At 38.9% G+C, this 21,064-nt stretch overlaps 1 protein-coding gene across 7 annotated transcripts in view; it reads right to left on the reverse strand.

The window, feature by feature from the left end:
• The window catches only part of ENOX1 (ecto-NOX disulfide-thiol exchanger 1), a 361,204-nt gene that overhangs the window by 91,680 nt on the left and 248,460 nt on the right, over positions 1-21,064 (reverse strand). For 6 of the 7 annotated variants that reach the window (XM_064645690.1, XM_064645686.1, XM_064645684.1 and 3 more), the window contains 2 exons: positions 6,944-7,117; positions 5,046-5,252 (listed from right to left, as the gene is read on the reverse strand). In XM_064645690.1, the coding sequence (XP_064501760.1) occupies positions 5,046-5,252; positions 6,944-7,117 (381 nt within the window). The remainder of the gene's footprint in view (positions 1-5,045; positions 5,253-6,943; positions 7,118-21,064) is intronic. The other variant, XM_064645691.1, reaches the window with a different exon arrangement.

Genomic DNA, 21,064 nt, shown 5'->3' on the forward strand with positions numbered 1-21,064 from the left:
CAGGGAGGGGAAACTACTGTTCAAAATGTCAGGAAAAATTGTGTTTGCTGCTTTTAAACAGCAATCCAAGAGAACCTACCTTTCAGTCTTGTGGTTTGCCTGTGGTTTAAAGAGCTTCAGCACCTCACCACCACAGTTAAAACTCAGTTCTGAACTCCCTCCAGGAGCAGCGAAGCTAAGAATTGTGTAATAGATTAGGCAAATCTTTGCAAAAATGCTTATCTAGGCATACTCTGTTTTACTGCTGGAAAACTATCCTGCTGTATGAGTACGGGGGTCTGTCTGTACTACAGCACATGTGAGACAATAGCTTCAAAGTCCCAAGGTGGTGAAGGGAAGAGTTACAGATACATCATATTCAGTACGACAAAATAGAAGAGTGTGGGTGACCTTTCAGAGCTGGGCCTTGAACTAATGAGGACGTAATTATGTGGGTTTATCCACAGAGGTGTAGGCACAAAGGAGTCAGCCAAAAGGGGTCAGTGGTGCAGCTAACCTGATCACTGTTCCCTGCCAGTTTGATGTGCCAGCTGCATTCCTCAAACAGTGATTTCTCTGTGCCAAAATAGCATTATCAGCAATGTAGAGGACACTGCCAAGGTGTCAGGTCTCGTGAACCTAAAATTAGATCTCCCAGCTGAGCTGTACTTTCCAGGAAGACACAATCTCTCTTCCTCTCCCACACCCCATCTTTTGCCTCCGTTGGCAGGAACACACCAGGTATGGGCAGAGACAGAAACAGCGCTGCAGAATGCAAAACTCTTGTGGACTTCAAAACCCATCACATAACCTGAATAAAGAACTAATGAAAAGGCCTGTGCATCTATGGATTGTGTGTGAACCAGAAAAGCTGAGTTCTATTAAAGCAAATCTCATTTTTGAAGTAAATGGGGATAATGGGAAAAAACCTGGACAATGTACACTGCAGTTCAAAACTCAGTATTCTGTGTAGCACTAGACAAATGGTTCCCTTTAAGTAACCATTTTAAGTGCCTCCAAATTAACAGATTTTTTTTTTTTTTAAATTGACCACAAATCACACTGAAAAAATCTGATTGCTTGTTTAACTCTAAAGACTGAAGGTGGTCAGCCAGCCAGGTTGTTTCCACCAGCACAGAAACTTAGAATAACCTGGGTCAGAAGGGACTTGGATGTCACCTAGTCCAGTCCCTCTCTCAGAGCAGAGCTAGCTTCAAAGTCAGATCAGATTGCTCAGGACTTGGCATCTTTTTCTTAAAAAAAGCAACAAATGCCTTTAGGATGGCTTCTTGCACACTCATAAATTAGACTTTGCAGACACTGCAGGACCAGTGGTCTGGCCAGTGAAGAACAGACTCCCTGATGGGCTGATAACCAGCAAGGTACTGTGTAGCAAGGAGCACAATTGGCAGATCCTAGTTTGTATATGAGATCCTCAGGAGCTCATCTGCACTGGAAACTTTGAGCCACAAGGCAGCTGGGAGCCTCACTCTTTTCCAATATCATGTCTCCTTACTGATGTTTGAGCGTGTCTGAATGTATGAGAGGACCACCTGCTGCTGTCTCCCCTTCATGCATGGGCAATGAATTTTTTTACCCATCTCTTTGCTCAGGACTGCAGCTAGCATTAACTTTGTACCTGGCTTGCCGTTTTAAATTTCAGTTTTGCACACAATGGCAGAGGAAAAGACTTTGGAAACTTGCCAAGATCCTCACTTTAAAGGAGCAGAAACAGGAAAAATTAATGAAGTACTAAATAAAAATCAAACAGTTTTTCATATTATAGGTCTAGTGAGAACTCCATGGCTTGACTTACCTTCGAGTATTTTGGGGACTGGCCAATATCTGCTCCCTAACTGGGGATCTAGATCAGAGTGTTAATGATGATCAGAGAGAACTTAAAATAAAACACATACACGGTATTATAAAGAAACCCAAAAGGGAAAATATCAGCATAGGAAAAATGCATACATGAGCTTTTGGGGTATAAACAGGTCTGTCTCAAGCTTGTCCCGTGTTTTCAAGTCCAGGGCCATCAATATTTGCAGGTGTTACTGGATTGTCAGCCACAAGAGTAAAGTACATACAGTTTTGGAAAAGTGCTTTCTCATGGGCTGGTATGACAATTTTAGAAAGTCTTTTCCTCAGATCAGATATATCTGTATCTGAGGATACAGATATATACAACTTTCAGGGCTAAATGAAACCTAGCCTTCCTAAAGTCAACATTTTTATCACAGTCTTCTACCCCTCTCTCAGTGTCTCTTTTCATACATGTTTACTTGGGAATACAAAGGGAAAAATAATCAGTGATTAAGCTATTTGAAGGATTTTATAATTCCTTGCACTATTCTGGTGACAAGCATAGGATAAATGCAAAGCTTGATAAGATTTGATGGAGTAGACAGATAAAATTGATTAGGTAGACAAAATTATCATTATATCACAGATATTAAAGGCATGACTTTCCCATAATATAACACACATACTATATTACCCACAAATTCAGTTTGTACATCCCTTTTGTATCTTACAGGGAAAATAAAAGGCCTTAATGATATGCTTTATCCCCACCATTTAAGAATACATTACATTTGAGAATGGAACAGACTGGATAAAACCCCCCAATATTTCAGCACAAATAAGACACCCCCGCCTAGTTTCAGACCTCCCTGCTCGGTGGTGGTGGGGAACAATCAGTGCTCTCTGTTTCATCTGCAGAGTTCAGTGATCTTGGTAAAAAGAAGTGAAACTTGGCTACAGAGTACCTCTGCATTTCTTTCTCCTCCCTTCCAGTTCTACTGGTTCTTTACCTGATCTGGTCAGAGACACCACCTTGGAAGAATTAAAAGTTGTGGAAATAAAGACAAACGGGGATGGAGGCTGCAGAACAGATGTAAGAGGAAGCACAGACAGCAGTGGACTGTGGCAAAAGGAAATAGAAGAAGGAAGGATTGATCAGGAACTTGGAAATAAACTTGCAAAAAATTCAGAATGAGGAAGAATGAGGAAGGGAATCTTTCACTTCCATTTCTACTTGTTTCCCTTATTCTGAATGAGCACTCTAGTGTGTTATGAATGAGGACACGCGGCAGCACATAGAATTTCCCACCTCTAATAATAAAATCTGGTCTTTCAGGATTTAAGGCAAATGAAATTAAAATAAAACTTGACTTGGAGTGAAGCAAAGGGTGCAGCCAACTGCTGCGAAGCAGAAAACTGAGCTAGAGGAACACTGGCTCTGGCCCAGGGTGGCAGCCTGTACATTTCTGAGCTTTTCTTTGCTCTCTTTGTTGCCACTGTTTTGTTTATCATAATACAGCAATACCAGCTCCTACTGAATCTGGTGTGCCCCTCTTCTGTTCTGTTACTTGTGGAGTGGGCCCCCCTGGACAGAAGCTGGTAAATGTGCTGCTGCTAGTGATGCCCGTAATCTGTCACAATGAACTACAGCATTTTGGAAGCAATGTGAATGAAGAAATTAAAAAGAAGACTGGAAATCAGAAAGAGAGGATGAGGAGGGAAGAAGAAATGAAATGAAAATAAAAAACTATAAGAAGGAAAAATGGGGGTGGAATGGAGATCTACAAGAAACCTGAAACTAGAGCAGTATTTCAAAACAATCTATATATAGATCCCATAAAACTCATGACTTTCTGTAGCTCTTCAAATAGATACTGAAAGCAAGCAGCCAAGTTAGAAAAAAAAAAAAACAACAACCCAGAAACCCTAACAAAAGCTTTGTGAAGTAAAGGAGTTAGGTTTTTCCTGACAACATATTTCAAAAGTTTAGATGGTTTATTTTCTTTCTTTCATTCATGTTAAGGTTTAGTTGATGGTGATTTGAGAGACAAGTTGTTTCTAGCTGTGTGAGCTTCCTATGGACATCTACTGGATGTTGAGATTATGTCCTTACTGCTAAACAGAAGATGGTCAGGGTGGGAGCTCAAACAAAGTATCCTGGATCGTTATCTGCTTCCCAAGCTCAAATGTGGATGGTTCCAGAGGGTCCTTTTGAGGTCACCTTACACATGATGGGTGGATGTAAGCCAGCCTGTGTCAGCTTGTCTTGGCCAAGGAGCAGTCTCTGAACCTTGTTTATTTAAGAATACCTTGCATGGGTTGAAAGCGCTACGCTACACTTGTGGAGCAAAACAATGCCTTTGTGTCTCTCCAGGACCCAGAAAGATAGATGAACCAGCCTGTGGAGTGGAAACAAATACATACAAGGCATGGTATCCAACTCAGAAAGGTGAAAAAGGACTCAGTTAGGAAGCCAATTCTGTAACCTTAAGAAGGCAGTGACAGCCATGGAAGCCTGATATGTGAAAGCAGAGTTGCTTCTCATCTTTTTTTCTTCTTTCTTTTTTTTTTTTTTTCCCTGTGAATTACAGGTTTGGTTTGGTTTGGGTGTTTTTTTTTGTGGTTTTTTTTTTTTTATTTTATTTTTGGTTTGGTTTTGGGTTTTTTGTTTGCTTGGTTGGTTTGGTTTGGTTTGGTTTTTTGTTGTTCCTTTACTGGAAAATAAAGAGATGAAATTTTACACATGAGTTTCTATAGCAGTCGTTGTCCTGGGAGGCAACAGACGTAGCCTACAGATGGGGCTCAGAATCTAACCCATGCAGTAGCTGAATACATACATGCATAAAGACAGACTTTATTCAGACTGCACTGCAAATCTATAAAAATATGGCAATAAATTGCCAGAGAAACTGGCACTGGAAAACAGCAGAGTTCCTGGCCTGGTGCCCTCCTCTTTCCACAACCTGTCAGCAGAACTATATAAACCTGCGTAAATCGAAAATAAGATTATTCTGTAGTGAATTTCAGGATCTGCTGCATTGTCGTGGGATGGCAGGAGATTGCTTCTGGGTAAGTAACATAAAAAACTGTGCATGAGTCTTGGCAGACACAGAGAAATAACAGAATTGCCCCTTGCCACTTCACGCTACAGCCACTGAGTTCAAGAAAGACTTGCTGAGATTAAAGCTAAGAAAATAAGCAAGCATTAGCATCACAAAATACAAATGAGAAGCAAGGAAAATCCATTAAAGAATGTGAAGTACCAGAAAGGTAAATGGCTTTATCAACCATGAACTCCTCTGCAAAACGAATGTGACAAAAATTCTTCTTGCTTTTCCGAATTGCTGTTATATCTCCACACTGCTCAAAGACTTCCTGAATAATTTCCTCCGTTGCGTTTTCTGGTAATCCTCCAACAAACACTGTTTTACACCCAGGAGGTCTCTCTCTTGTTGAAGGTGGTGGAAGATCTAAGTCAAAACAGAAATCACGTTGGAATACAAAATTTGTCTTTTGATCCATTGGCTCTATTCATCCCCTTAATCAGTTCTGGGCAGCAACAGTTATTTGACATAGAATAGAGGCAGGAGAGAGGGACAAGCAAAATAATTGAATACTGCAGAGATTGTCCAAAATTTATTACTTGAATCTACACCTTCTCAAGCTTTAGGTGGCATTTCACAAATTAATTCCTGCCACTGTAGGTTGTTCTCCAAGACAGACAGTGAGGTCTAAAAGGATCTTTCTTTTCCCTGAATAGCCACACAAAACCAGAAAAATACTCTGTTTCAAAGCAGGGGAGCTTCTGCAACTGATTTGACCCCGAGCACAGATCTCAAGCACTAGTGCAGTGCATTCAAGGCCTGAACTTCATCGTCTCTGGCTCATTCCCATCACTCGCCATGCTCACCAAGTGTGTGGGCTCTCTGCAAGCAAGCCCATGCTCTGTACACCCTGTGCACTTGGGCTGGACACCTTTCCCTGGTCTTAGCATAATTTCATTTCTGTCTCAGAGTACAGGAGTACAGCAAACAGAAAAACAAAGTGGGAAACACAACAAAGTGACAGTATGATGAAAATGCTCTGCTGGTTATCTGTTTTGTCTTGTTGTGAGATAATAGAGCAGACTCCAGCACACGGGAAGGATAACCTCACTGTTTACAAGTGCTCATGAGCTGGAGTAGCTAGAAATGTTGTTTTCATATATAGAGAGAACATATACACACTTAAATTGGAAAACTATTACATTTTTGAAGGCTCTATAAAAAATATAAACTGCCATAACATTTCACCTTGTTTATATGTAGATTATTACAGCATTCCTCTAAAAGTAATTCTTGAAGAAGGAATCTGACTAATATAACTTAGCTTTTTGGCCCTTTAACACAGTAAATGGGGTTACAACCTTAAAATGTACATATTAAATCGTGATCTAGGTACACGCAAAGACTATTTGCTTCATGTTCTCATTTGACTTCACAGTGATAGTGAAAGTCACTGGTTCGATAGCTCTGAAACTAAACTCATGGGGCCAACATACGCAAAATCAGGGTTTGTGCCTGAGCTGGTGTCAGTGGGAAGAGTTTTCCATTTGCACAAAGTCACGGAAGGAACAGAAGAAAGCCTGGTCTCTGCTTTCAAAAAGAAGGAACTCATCTGCCATGTTGACTCCCCTGAAAAATAGCAAGACAGAAGCCGTAGTCCCCTTTTCACTTCATCTCCCCCAAAGAGGGACTGTAGGTAGTCAGTGTTTGGGTGCAAAATACTGTGTTCAGGGACAGGAGCCCAGATTGGTTCCATCTAACTGTGGGCACCTGAAAGGGAGCATGGAGAAGAACAGCACCATATAAGCATTATGTTTTGTGACATTCTGATCTACAGGAAAGACAGATTTCTACTATGAGCTGTGGAGATCTTCAGGCTCTGTTAATTTTCTTTAAGTAGTATTCTTTTTTGTACAAGATGCAGATTTTTTTTACATGACCTTACAGAGATGAATAAGGATGTTCTGATACCATACCATACTTTACACACAGAATATACCTTAGAAAGAAACACCATACTTACCTGTAATCTACTTAAAAAACATAATTGTTATTAGATAAGAAATTTCCATGCAGTGTATTTAGGAAAGTAACATTTTTTCATCAGATCTACTTACTTGGGTTTGGAGGGAAGAGAGTGCAGCTTTTGCAGTGAATTATTTCTTTGACTACAGGCACATCTGTTGGTGGTGGTGGTGGCACTAACCCCATGCCTGGTATCATTGGGTTAATCGGAGTGATTCCAGTCATCATACTAAGGCTTGGATCAAAGCCTGGTACACAGATTGAATCTGTAAATATATAACAAAAAATTCTAGCTTTTAAATCTTGAAACTACAAATTTTTTGCACAGAGAGTTTCACTTTGTGTTGTTTTGGTTTTTTTTTGTTTCCCCAAGTATCATTGTTAGAATTAGGAGAAGGGAAAAGAGTAAATGCAAAAAAAGTCACTGGAAGGAAAAATGGGAAAGGCAGAGCACTAGGAAAGAGAGAGGGAAATTGAGAGGGAAAGCGAGAGGGAGGGGGAGGGAGAGAGAGGGAGGGAGAGGGGGAGGGAGGTGCATTTTCAGCAAAAAAAAAAAAGCTATATATAAAGAAGGGAATGTTACATAATCTAAAATATTAACATGACTGAGTAAATCACAGCACGTTAAAGTGTAAAATCATGCACCATGAATATCTGTTATTATCTGGAATGCATTTTCTGTTTCATAATGCTACTGTGGTGTTTACATTGTTTTATGACCAAAGCGTACAAAGAATATAATTTAACATTCATATGTCTTCTCCATCTAATTGTCAGACTACTTTATCACAACATAGCCTTCTCACATAAGTGACCTTGATTTACAAACAGTACAGAGAAAGATCCATTTCTGGCTCTGTTATAGAAGTCTAGTTATTCAAGATTTCTAACCATTTTACCCTGGAATATAAATTTTCAGCTGCATAGAATGGGGTCTTTTTGAACCTTGGAATTAATTCCTTCTTGCCCTGTTATTTAATCGGATTAGTAGATTCTCTTCAACACATGTATTATTAACATATACCACTATAGCCTCATAAAGTAAAATTAATATTTGGCAAACGTTACTTTTTCTCCTTCCTGATCTCTTTGCCAAGACTTCCATAGGTATTACTTAAAGCTGAAAGATTTACCAGGGAGCACCAGTGCTGTAACACCAAGAATTGTAATAAGCAGATGTTTCAGAGGAACTGAGAGCCAACTTCTGAAATTTGATTTCGCTAAAAACAAGGCTTTGGGTTTCTTGAGGCATAATGAATAAAATATTTTGAGAGACCAATCTCTTTGTTGGCATAACACTGCTGCTATTTGGCATCATGAATTATTTAAAAGAAGAGAGTTACTTTGGTGTTCTACAGATTTTCTACTGAGTTTTCTGGCTAGCAACTGGAAAGTACTTAATGATACATGTAAACATGAGGTTTGGTAGCTCAGGAGCTTGTTTATTTTGAAGAAGCAAAGAGGGAAACAACTCCTTCTCAAGAAATTTATATATATATATATATATATATATATACATATAAAATTTGAGCTAATTTGTTACAAGGCATGATCAGTGGAATGTGACCAGAGGGAAACCAGTTTCTTCATCCTAAATCTGCTGGTGAGAAGCTATGTGGCCCTGGGTCAGCCCTTGGACCTTTCTGTATCTTCATTTCTGCATCTGCAAAACAGGTACAGTAATACACACTTACTGGTGAGTATTAGCTCACATTTTTAGAGCACTTTGCAGGTGTAAAGCACTCTGTGGGGGCTGAAAATTAGCATTATTATTCCTGAGAAATATTCATAATCACCTTCTCTAGGAAGGACAACTGAGGATTGATAATTTAAACTCTAAAAGACCTCATGTCTCTCTCAACCACACACTCCCTGCTCTTTGCTCACTGATTGTGAGCCTTCACCACCTTCAGGCAATTCTGTACAACAAGCGTAGCAAGTGCACAGCAAGCAAGGATTTGCTTTAGGCTTATTGAGGACCAGTATTAATGAAAAGTCATGATATTATATTACTATTTTTTAATAAGTGGGCTTATGAAAAATGATTTGCTCTGGGTGTGATTTTTTTTTTTCAGTATCAATGTATATGCACTGCTTTTCAGATTAAGCTTTGAAACTTGGAGACTGTCATTTATTCCATGGGATGCAGTGGTGGTGATATTAAAGATTCATGGTGAATGCTGGGAGCTAACATCAGAGGTGAAAGAGAAACACGCAATTCAAAGAAGTCCTTAGGCTATGCTAATAATCATAATCTCATTTTTAAAAGTTAAGACTTCTGACTGTCACAGAAGACCATCATGGGCAGCAGTCTCTGGCTGTGGGTGGAATTCCATCATTGCTACTTTCTGCTAAAGCGTCCTGCAGAGCTCGGTGGCACAAAAAGCAGAGCACCACACAAGCACTCAACACACTGTGTCATACCAGTCCTCTCCTAGGATCAGGAGATGCCAAGATAGGCATTTCATCTATTTCTCTGGACATATTAGAGTCAGCTACAGTCCTAACCAGACATTTCATATTGAACCCAATATCCATAGGAAACCTGCAGCATTCTGAAGCAGGTACACAAAATGATGGACAGAAGGCCAAGTTCTCTCTGTCCTGTACATACCTTTCAGGCGCCATGTCACAGCCAAGGAAAAATATCACCATCTGCCAACTGCTACCACAAATTTTATTTAACCATCCCTGTTCTCTCCTTATGACAACCACTAGACACATTTCAGCTTCACTACAGGACTAGACAACTGAAATAACAGCAAACTCTGCCCAAATCACAGACACATGCTCTCACCCAAAGCAAAGATGGCAGGTTTCAATAAGGTACAGTTTTCTGAACAGTCCTTTGGCAGTGATGCAGATACAGAGAAAAACAAATCTAAGGGACATAGCAACAAGGAAACTCTGGGTATGGGAAGGAAGAGCTTTTAGGTTGCATACTAATCAAAGCAGGTAGAAAATTATTTGCTACTAATTCCTGGCACCTTCAAGGAAATGTGACTTTGTAAGTAACTTTGCCAGTGTTAAATAAGTATATGGCTTTGTCATCAGTTTCTTTTACAACTGGAATTAATCTACAAGAACTGGAGCAGTGTTGGGGTCCAACACTTACAAAATGTCCTTCGAGGTGTATTGGGACTACATTCCTTCAGAAGGTGACTGTGCTGAGCTATACTGAAGAGTACTCAGCCAGTCGTTCTTGGAATCTAATTCCGCATCTTGCAGACACTAATCCAAACCCTGCTAAGGTCAATAGCAAGACTACCGAATGCATGAACAGCTTTTAACCCTGACCAGGTTTACTTTCTCTGTCCTCTTGAATAAGTTGCTTCAGTTTCCCAATATGTTAAATTGAGAATTAAATACTTTCATACATAGCATGAGCACTGAGAGAATGCACAGGTGTCGAGCATCCTGGAAATGAAAATCATTCTCTGAATACTATAAACTATTACCATGCATTGCAGTGATGGAAAATTCAACTGGATTTATGAACAGTGAAGATCCTGTTCAGACCCCCAAAGAAATGGGTGGTGTTTCTACCTATAGAGAAGCTGATGCATGCCACCTGCATATTTCTGACAAACCATGAAGAGAGACTATAGATGGGATGTCCAAATACTGGTCTGGACTCTGAGGTGCAGAGAAAAAGGAACTGACAAAATCACTGGAAAGGAAAGTCAATAAATATGCCACATCTGTGACAGGATCTAGAAGAATCCCAAGTTTAACTATATTAATGCTATCAAGTGGTGCAATAATAGAAGTTGGATAGATAGCTCTTGTCTAGAAACAAGGGATGATCATCCATCAGCACCACCACTGCAGACTGCTTCATGTCCTGGCATAACGCCTATTTGGAGCAGGGCCAGGACACCAAAGTCAGCACTGGAGGCAACTCCTGCTGAACTTCTGGGAAGGCTATTGGTCTTCAGAATCAAAGAAAGTGATAGACTTATGCAGGATTCAAAAGAAATGGGAATTAACCCTGCCCATGTATAGTTTTTTTAACATATCCCCTTAGAGACATAATTATTAAGATTTTGTAGACATGAATATGTTACACTAAACATAGAGCTATATTACGTTTATATACTACACATCTGAAGAGTCAAAAAAGTAGTATTTTATGCTTCCAATGATCACAGCATTATTTTTAAAGCGATCTATACATATATTTATGCAGCTAGGTAATGGTTTGCGATCTCTTGGAACTATAAAAAATAACTTGGCAGGAGAGAGAAAATTTTCATTTGAAATTGTTAATAAATAATTAGTAAATGAGATCATTAAAATGGAAAGTAATCAGAGATGTTAAAGGACTTCAAGAGAGGAAAAGCACATGTTGTTCGAGTCTGTGAATATTGTACAAAAGGCTTGAATATTCACGTATTTGTATAAGAAGGTGAAAGTATTGAACATCAATATTTTCAAGTCCATGCATGCCTAAATTTGTGGAAACAAATTAATTCCTGTTTCATCTGATAAGAAATTGGCATGGTGGAGAACAGTGAAAACCTCTGGAAAGCAAATATTTGGAATTGTCACTCAGAGGCAACAAGAAGAATCTTCTTGAACACTTGGAGTAGTTTTTAAAGCACCTTTTTCTTTCAAGTGGAATAACAGAAGAACAAATCATTTCACACGAAATATTTGACTCTGGAAAAAACAGAAAAACAATTAAAACCCTTTGAGGATAACTATATTGTAACACGGTATGTAGTGTAAAACATTTGCTTTTATTAGGGTCTATATTGGGAGGGCAGGAATAACTTTGTCATCCATAAAAACCACAGCACAACTTGCAGAAGCGTCCTCCTTTCCTTCTTTGGCAATGGTTGCTGTCTGAATCACCTGTTGTTTTTGCCATGTTATTGCTCTGCCCAAGTAACATGGATGCAAACTCCTGCCAACTGTGCTTTTGGCTATTGCACTCTATTGCCAAAACTAAGTTACCGCCACATTTCCACCAGCCCTTACAAGTTATTTATCTGCTCAAAATAACTTTCTAAGGGTTTAATCCCCTCTATGAGTCACAGTATTAGCCATTGGATGTGTCATTTATTTTGCCTGCAACTGCCAATTGTTTCTGTGGTGTTTTACAACAGCTGCCAAGTTGTATTTCTGTTGGATGCATAAGAACACCCATGTGTGAAAACAAGGATTTGTTTGTGTGCCCTTACTTGCACACATGGAAGGTTTCCACCATGAACATCATCAGCCATGTGGCTCAACCCTGCTGGTCAAACACACAGAGAGATGGTGAGCGGTGAAAACAATGATCTGAGCACAAAACAGTCCACAAAAATAATAAACATTGAAAAGGTCCCCATGGCCTGGGAGTGATAATTTTACACCTACAAAAATAGTCTGTTTTCTGCTAGAGAATGGAGTTGCCTGCCAACATGCACTGAAAGGATTAGGACAGTCCAGGCAGCAGCTGGTAATAAATGTAGTAAGATGCTCATTAAACTTTGTTTTCTGTGGAGGAAAAAAAAGCTTCTGGAGATTAGAGATTTGACTGTGTACTTCAGAAACACCATTGCTGAGTATTTTGAGACTGAACATAGGGTTGATTTCTAAAAGTTGAAATTAAAATTTCCCTGAAAAAGGGCAAACTAATACAGAGTCTGCCTCCCTTATAGCAAATACATATATATACATACATATATGTATATATATATTAACTTTCAGTAACAAAGAAAGAGTTGCTACTTTTTTTTCTTTGAAATTAAGAAAGTACATTATTAGAGTAAGGAAAAGCTATTCTAAAAACTTTTTGTATTTCTATCTAAAATTCTCCCTCAAAACTCTGCAATCTGCTAGTGTCTTTATCCCCATGTTAATCTCATTTTTTCCCTATCAGCAATTAAGAATGAATATTCATCTGCAAGCTAGAGATCAAGGCTGGATCACTGCTTTCCCTGGTCATTGAAATCCTACCATCTTCTGGCTTTCAGGAAGCTTTTGGCGAAGTGACCCATTTGGTCAATATTATAGGACTTCTCTCATCAGCATCTTCAAGTACATTTCCTTAATCAGTTTAGACATCATTAAACTTCTAGACTTCTCTGTCTCTAAAATAGATGCCAGATTGTCTGGTAAACTTCCAGACACATTCCAATAAACAAAGGTGGGATAAAAGGTCTGACAGCTCCTCCATTAGACCATCGAAACCACTATCATCCTGCCTCAGGGAAAGGACCCTCTGACTGTGGTCAGTAGCAGATGTCCAGGGCATCATAAGAAATAGGCAGGTAAAGAGAATGATATTTTTAGCTATATACATTGAGTGTTTACATATTCCCAATGATAGAGATCATAATTGAACAATCCTTTCTAGCAGGTATCTATTCCAGATGACTTAATTTATGCCTTTACACTAAATCCTACTGTGTACCTACTTATATTTGGAATCCATTGGAACCTATTTGTATCTCTGGCTTTCACATATACTAGTGAGTAGCAACTGAATTAGGAATCGTACTTCCTTTTCTTTGTTAAAATAAGGTATTTGGCAGTTCTGGGTACACTTTTCTAGTTCTTTCACCCTGAGAAATCATGTATTCCTTATTCACCTTATCCACAAGATTACAGATTTTACCTCTGCTTTTATATTTTGCCATCTGTTTGGCATCTTTGTCTCTGCAGAACTGCTACAAAGGAATATGGATTTGGACCCTCTGACTGTGGACCCTATTAAAAAAATGAGAATGTAACTGCAAGGGCAGAGATGCCTCTGTAGGTGCTCATCTAGTCCTGAATTTGTGAAGAACTAAGTATCGAAGACATGAACAGATGCCCTTACACAGGCACTGCATGAACACAATTGATGAAGCATCATGTGAGCACAGGACTCCTGCAGGTGCAGGATTAAGGCATGTAGGATCAATGTACATGTGTGTGTGTGCACATGTGCATTTGCATATTTGGAGGAGTGGAAAGGAGTGAATAGAGAAGGAGCAGGAAATAATCTCCTTGACCTCCAGCTTTCTCAGTTGGCCAGGGGATCCATCTTAACACCACTCAGCAAGAGCTATATTCTGTGAAACAGAGCCTGGTCTGTAGCAAATACAAGTCTCTAAGGGAGTTTTGACAAAAACGGAGGGTGAGGGGGAATCCAGATGAATGTTTCTCATTAATAATAAATGAAGTAATAATTTATGTGAACTCTACAGTGTCTGCCAGACCCACTTCATAAACAAAGCCCTTGTAGCATCATCAAAACACTTGCCACTTGAAAATTACTTCCATGAGACATATATCACTGACAAAGCTCTAGGGCTGTATTATTGTACTTGCTTTTTAAAGAAAGCACTGTCTCTGCACAGAGGAATAGCTTACAGCAGAGAATCCCAAAACTTTAGATGCTGTTCTTCAGATCTGGTTATGCTGTGGCTGAAAACACAAAAAGCAAATCTGGCCTCCTCTTGGATCCCTTCCCACAAAATCACATGACAAACTCTATACTTAGAGCAATATATATGACAAAGACTAAATTAAAGAAAACCACCTTCTCCTTTTACAAGCAAATAATGGGGTGAATCACTCCTGGTTCATCCCTTAATGCTGCAGTGCTTGGCACAACAGGACCTCAATGTTGTTTAGAGCTTTTAATGCAATCCAAATAATAGGAGAGAATAACAAATAATAATAATACAACAAAGTGTTACTACAATGGATGCCACTCTCCTTCAAAGATGCAATTCAACACTGGTGTGTACAGAAATCTACAAAGCTAATGTTATTTCTATTACTCTGCCTGCTTATGGATAGACACCAGTGCCATTTTTTCTTCAAAGAGGAGTCAGGCACTACCTGCCCATGGTGATTCTATTTCATTTCCCCTTAGAACAGCTCTACAAAAAAGTACCTGATAGGCAAGCCTCAGAATGAGCTGGAAAACCCAGGACTTAAGGCTGAGGGAGTCTGATGATGGTTTGTCAGTTTTTGATGGCTGACAGCTGCATGTGTAAAAAGCTAAGCCAGAAAAAAGTGACTAATCTTAGTCTCTATCCACAATCAGCTGCTCTTCCATGTGTGAAACTCTGTTGCCATTGCAGGAGAAACTTGTGGAGGTGAAAACTGAAAGGGCAAAAAGCAGAAAAATAGCAAAGAAGGAAAAATGTAAAGAGAAAAACAAAATAAAGAGGTGAAGGAGAGGGAAAGATGAACAGACAGTAATATTGTCTGGACCCTTTGTGTCCATGCTTTATCCACAGGCTATTTTGACCTGTGCCGGGATTTTGAAGGATTCATGAGTTTATAGCACCTCACAACATCCAGAGTGTTCACCTGCCTAAAGTCCCTGCTGCTTAAGAACCATTCCACACAGTAGGAACAACGGGCTTCTTCCATCTTCTCATCAATAAATCACTTCCTTGCATGGGGTCAGTCACCAGTTCATTGTGAAGAAAATAACAAAAATGCAAATTCTGCACAGTGCCACCTGGTCCCCAGCTAATGGCTCCTGGGCTAGTTTGTAAAAATATGGGACTGGCCAATATGCAAAGTAATACATTGCCTGTACACTGTAAAATGTGCACAGCTGTTATTTCCTGACTTTAAAAAGTCTCTGTGCGCTCACTATATGCTGCCTGCGACAATTCTCTCCAGTTTTCTGATTCTTCCTTTCATTTCTCCAGTTCTGGGCTCATCACAGTGGGCTATTTAGTAAGGTTAGCCTTTGCCAAACTAAGTAGCCTCTCTAAGCTCCCTCCACTGGAAGCTGTTCAATCTGTTTGCCAAATGAACCTCTTCCTAAAATGAAACTTTGCCATGTTCCTTGAAAATGAGATCACCTTTCACTTCAAAGCTCTAGAAGATGAGAAAATAAATAAAACATGATTATACAGCCTATGAACTGTTAATGGATTTTTCTTTGCTTGCTATCTAGGAAAGTGCTGTATTCCAGAAATTTGAGAGGCATTTGTATGGGCACAAAAGGAAAAAAAAAAGGTTATTGGAAGATATAAGCTCCTAAGATGTAAATGAATACTGAAAAGAAATTGGAGAAATAAGAAGAAATTCAATTCCCAAGCCAGACTAATACTGAAATATAACCCTTGTAATAAATGACTCATAAAAAGCCTTCAGTGTGTAAAAGATGGTAAAACACCATCTTCTGGATATTAATGTGACCTCAGAGAAAATGGGTGAAAAAAATGAAATCCAGACTTTCCATTGGACATTTTCCAAATGAGAACAAAAGGGACTAATTTTTCTCATGAATCATGAAAGAAGTTCTGGCTATTAAGCTGGAGTTACTGTGTGGATCCTTGAATCTGTGGAATGCATACAAACACTCTCCTTGCGTTTCCAGGGTCACAGGAGTAACAACAACACAACAGCCCTGCCAAAACTGGAAAGAAGCTGTATAGCCCAGAAAGGTGTATCAACTGCATGGTCAAGTTCTCAAAGAAACACGAGAAAAACTGGACTCTGACATACTGATGCATCCTTCTAACCCTCTAGCCCAGAAACCTGCCTCTAACAGCAAATCCCTAATTTTGTTTAGTACCAGAACAGAACAATCTGAAGTGACACTTCTGTATAATGTTCTCCCGATTTCCAACACTCTGCAGGCTCAGGAGCTTCCTAAGTCAGAGGAAGTTTTGTGCCGCATTTAGGTTTATTTTTGGATGAAAATACCAATGATCTTTATTGCATGGGATGTATTTCTCTTGGTGTCATTACAGGAGATGACAGAAAGCTCTCCTGTGAAATTGGCTGGAAAATCTTGTGTGACGATATTTCAAAGTTTTAACCAAGTTATTCTACATGCATGTTTCTCTTTTAAAAGCCTGAGCAAACAAGCAAAAGAGAGATTTATGCAGTAAGTTTAAATGATTGTTACTGGTACTAATTTCCGAGGTTATCTCATGTTAAATAATTTAAATAACAGTGTCCAAATTCCTAAATCCACAGTATCTTTAACCCATGGAGTACTAGGAGGATAAGTAAACTAGATGTAGCAAAGATTTGCTGTCTGTATATGAATGCAATAAGAAATCTTATTTTTTTTATTATCCTCCACTAGAACTGTTTGACCTCCATACAGTTTATGGCAGCAACTTGTAGGACAATAATTGAATGCTCTGTGCATGAGCAGAATACCTGTTGGATTTGAATTTGATTAACTAACTGTTGAGTAAGTAAGAGAGTGGTACTTGGTGAATTAATAAACTGTTTATTGGTTAAGAATTAACCAAGAATTGCATCTTGAGAATACTATGCTACATAAAACAAGATCTGAAAAGAACTGATTTTTGATAGCAGCAAGTAATACTCCTGAGCGTCTGTAGAAAGAACTATCTTAATTAAACTCCAATGCACTAGGACAAAGATATTTTTGCTTTCAAAGTCATCTAGCACCTTAGCAACCTGAAAACATTCCTATGTGCTTAGCTTTCACTGCAAAATACAGAGTGTTGGTTAGTACAGCTCTTCAGGAACATGAAAAACCATTAAGCTTTACATAAGCAGGTACCTTAGCTAATGGCAGGCTCAGGCCATGGGCAGTGTGTCTGCATCCAAAACGGAAGGATTTGTGAATTCACAGGGGTCATAGGCAGATGTGACCTGAGGACTGGGTAGCCATGTGGGCAGGAAGAGAGTGATCTGTGGTGATAAGAGCTTGCATATAGATGGCAAAAGATCTAAAATCAGACACAATGACCAACTTAAAGAAAAGCATTTTGTGTTGAGGAGGATGGGATGAAAGTTGTAGAAACCAAGAGAATGGAAAGTACCATCCAAAGTACTATTCCTTCTACATTCAAAAGACAAAAAAGGGCAAAAAAGACCATGGAAATTAGTCACAGTGCTCAGTCAATCATCTCTTCTCCAGCTTTGGATAACCCACAACACCCTCAGCCTCAGATGATTTACAATACCCTCCGTTTTCAGCTAGAGACCTGCCAGAAGGGAAGGTAATAAAGTGTGCTAGACAAAAATGGAGTATGTTGCTTATTAAACAGGAGACTTATTTTTTTATCTTTTCCATTGTTACACCTGTGATTTGATCTGTGTTCTCAAACACAAAAAAAAAAAAAAGGAAATATTAAATAAATATAAGCTTCCACATGTTAACACTGTCTTCATCTGCAGCTTGTAAGTCCATGAATGTAATACTGTGCTTGAGCTAAAAATATTCAGTTTTGAAAAATCTCTTCATTAGTTAATGCTTCCTTTGACCACCTCCCCACTTCTCAAATTTCACAGGGTATGAAAATTGCCTGATGCATTCATTGCAATTCAAGATAATGTTTCAAATTCCCCTTCCAACATGAATTTTGTGGATTGTTTTTACATCTTGATGATATAAGCACAAGGGCCCTCTCAGCTCTCTGAAGTGCCTGTTTTAGGCAGCCAGACTCAATGGTCAAATGACTGGCAATGGTGGTAACTGGATTACTCTTCATGGCTAGTAAAGAAATTCCAAATGGGATGCCCCTCACTTCATAAAAAACCAATTCCCTTTCATGCTATTTGAGTGCAGTAATTATTCCATTGACCAATTTAGAAGAGGCTTGACATTAAAACAGTGTCAGGAGAGTATGCATCGTGCTAAGGTAAATAAGGGTAGTCCCTACGTCTGAGAGCTGTTGTTCCAGGCTTTTAGCAGACTTAGACAGACATTTCTGCATCTTTTGACATCTGGGTCACAACCATAAAGTTCTTCAGCACAAGTACAATAATTATAACATTATAAATAGATTTTTCAGCTCATCTCCATTCATTTTGTGTCTCCCACAGAGCAGAAAACCCTTCTTTTCAACTAACTGGGCATTTCTCTCATACAGGGAAGGTCATCAGCAGCTAGAGATGCCAGAGTAGCCAGCTGCTCTGTAGACCTTGCTCCCCAAGGCCTCACTACCAGAGCCATTATCAATGGAATAATGCAGACTAATAAACCTTGATTTTGGCAAATAGCCCAGGGGCAGCCAGCTGGGATGGGTTAAATCATCCTGAGGATCTTTTAAGATACTCTGGGACCTGTGCAGGGCAACGCACAGAACTGGGTTAATGCTTTTGGCCCCCAGTGACTCCTTCCCTCTCTCCTGTCTCTCACGGCAACGGGAAATGCATGCCTGAACTAATAATAAACCAGCGCTGGGCATGTGGAGAACACCATGCCAAATATAAAACAGCTGGGGCTCTCTGGCCAGCCATCAGCTAGCTCAATCACATCATTGCCTGAAGTCCTCAAGAAAATAGGTAAAGATGAGTATATAAGAAACTTTCAAATCAACCAAAAAAAAAAAAATCTTAAACATTTGTATAAATCTACTTTATTATTTATTATGGCATAGTTTTTATTTCCTAATAAACACAAATCTCTCATCATGTTCTTCACCAAAAAAAGGGACTAAAAAGATGAGAAATGCTTACAGGAGGAAGAAGGAATCTCTCCAAGAACACTTACATCTTTGTACCTCCAAAACAACTTAAAATACAGCATTGTTCTTGGCTGTCTTCCAGTGTGGGTAAAAAAAAGGGCTATATTTCTCCTTAGAAAGTAGCAATCTTGACAACATTCTTACAGTGTTGTATTTCATTATTTAGTTTAACAGGGAAAAATCTTGTCTGAGAAGAAATCAGGAGGTTTTATAAATGAAGAGCATACTACAGGAAGCAGAGTGAGACACTATGTGCACAAAATCAGTTCAACTTTTATTCCAATTAAGGAAGATTCCAGGCTTTGTATCTCCTGTGTATAACACATTTTAATTTAGATTATGTTAGTGGTTTTGTGCAAAACTTGCAGCTTAAAATTCTTGCTGCTAGAAAATTTCATCTGTAATTTCTGACAGCCTGCACAAAAGGTTCACCTGCTAATATTTCAGAGCAATGAACCAAACGCATAGCAATTTCACACACACTCATACACAGAATCAACCCCACCATTCAGAAATTAAATTGGCCTTTTTGGTATTTACAGTGCACCATCAGAACACTGACTCTCTTTTACATGTGACCCTCTTTTACAAAGCTTTCAAGCAAGGTGTGGGTTTGCAAACACCAAGAAGCGAAGATACATTCGTTGTTTCAAGAAGTATCCATTTTTTTGCAAATTAAGGAAAAAGCCAAATGATCTCAGACAGACTTTGTTTCAAATTGTAATGAATCTTTATCCCGTTTTTAGTGAAAATGCATTTCTTTGTAACATTAGTGGGTTAGAATATGTTATCCACATTAAGATGCTTCTTTTGCCTTACCATGTGCATTTCCACAGCTAGGGTTCTGTCAATAGTTTTATAAAAAAATATTTTTTTTCAGAGGTTTGTACCAGCTATAAAAATAAGTTCCAGGATGAAAATTGCCAGAATGTTGGTTGTCAGTTCAAGGATACATGATAGTAGTGTTCTCAATATATTTTTACCATCTTTTTTAGAATATGAAAAAGAAACTGCTACCCAATCCTCCTTCACAAGCTTTGTTAAGTATTTTTTTACAAGGTGTCCAACTACAATCTCTAGTAGTGGGGCAATATAAAAATAACACAAAGACACTTGCAGCATCCAAATGTATTGGGGATAAAGGTATAGCCGTATTTGACATTCTATGTACAATAAATGCAGCATAATTGAGCAACGTTCACTAATACTGCGCAATTATTTGACTGAAAAAAATCTTTGCTAAAGTCTTCCCCGGGAGGCTGTCAAAGAAACTGTGCAGGCATAAAGTGAAAGACAAGATGTTGTCATGATTGATACAGGTCAGAAGCTGGCCAAAGAGATGGAAATACAAGAACAGTGACTAAGAATACTTTCCATCTGAGATGAGTGGTGTAATTGGAGGTAATGTTGATAATTGTATTGAAAAGAGAGAGAGTAGTGTTATAGCAAAACCCCCAAAAGACACAGAATTGATTGCCTTAAAATATCTATATCTATATCTATATCTATATATATCTATATATCTCAAGAGGCATTTTAGAGGAACCAAACACAAAGAAAGCAGAAGAGCACAATGCTAACAAATCCCAAAAGAGTCTCTTTGCAAAGGATAGGCTGAATGGCTCATGCAGTAAAGATCTGGCAGTGTGGCACTGCATTGAAGGGGCCAGGGAAGCCAATTTAAAGGTTTGCCTGGATAAGGGATAAGACAAAAAAGTATGGGAAAATTACTGCAAGTCTTTTAGAAAACTCAGACTCTCACTCGACATACCATATTCTGTATTAGTCACCCCATATTCCCCAAGAAAT

This window comes from Pseudopipra pipra, chromosome 2, assembly GCF_036250125.1.
Source record: "Pseudopipra pipra isolate bDixPip1 chromosome 2, bDixPip1.hap1, whole genome shotgun sequence".
Classification (NCBI taxonomy): domain Eukaryota; kingdom Metazoa; phylum Chordata; class Aves; order Passeriformes; family Pipridae; genus Pseudopipra; species Pseudopipra pipra.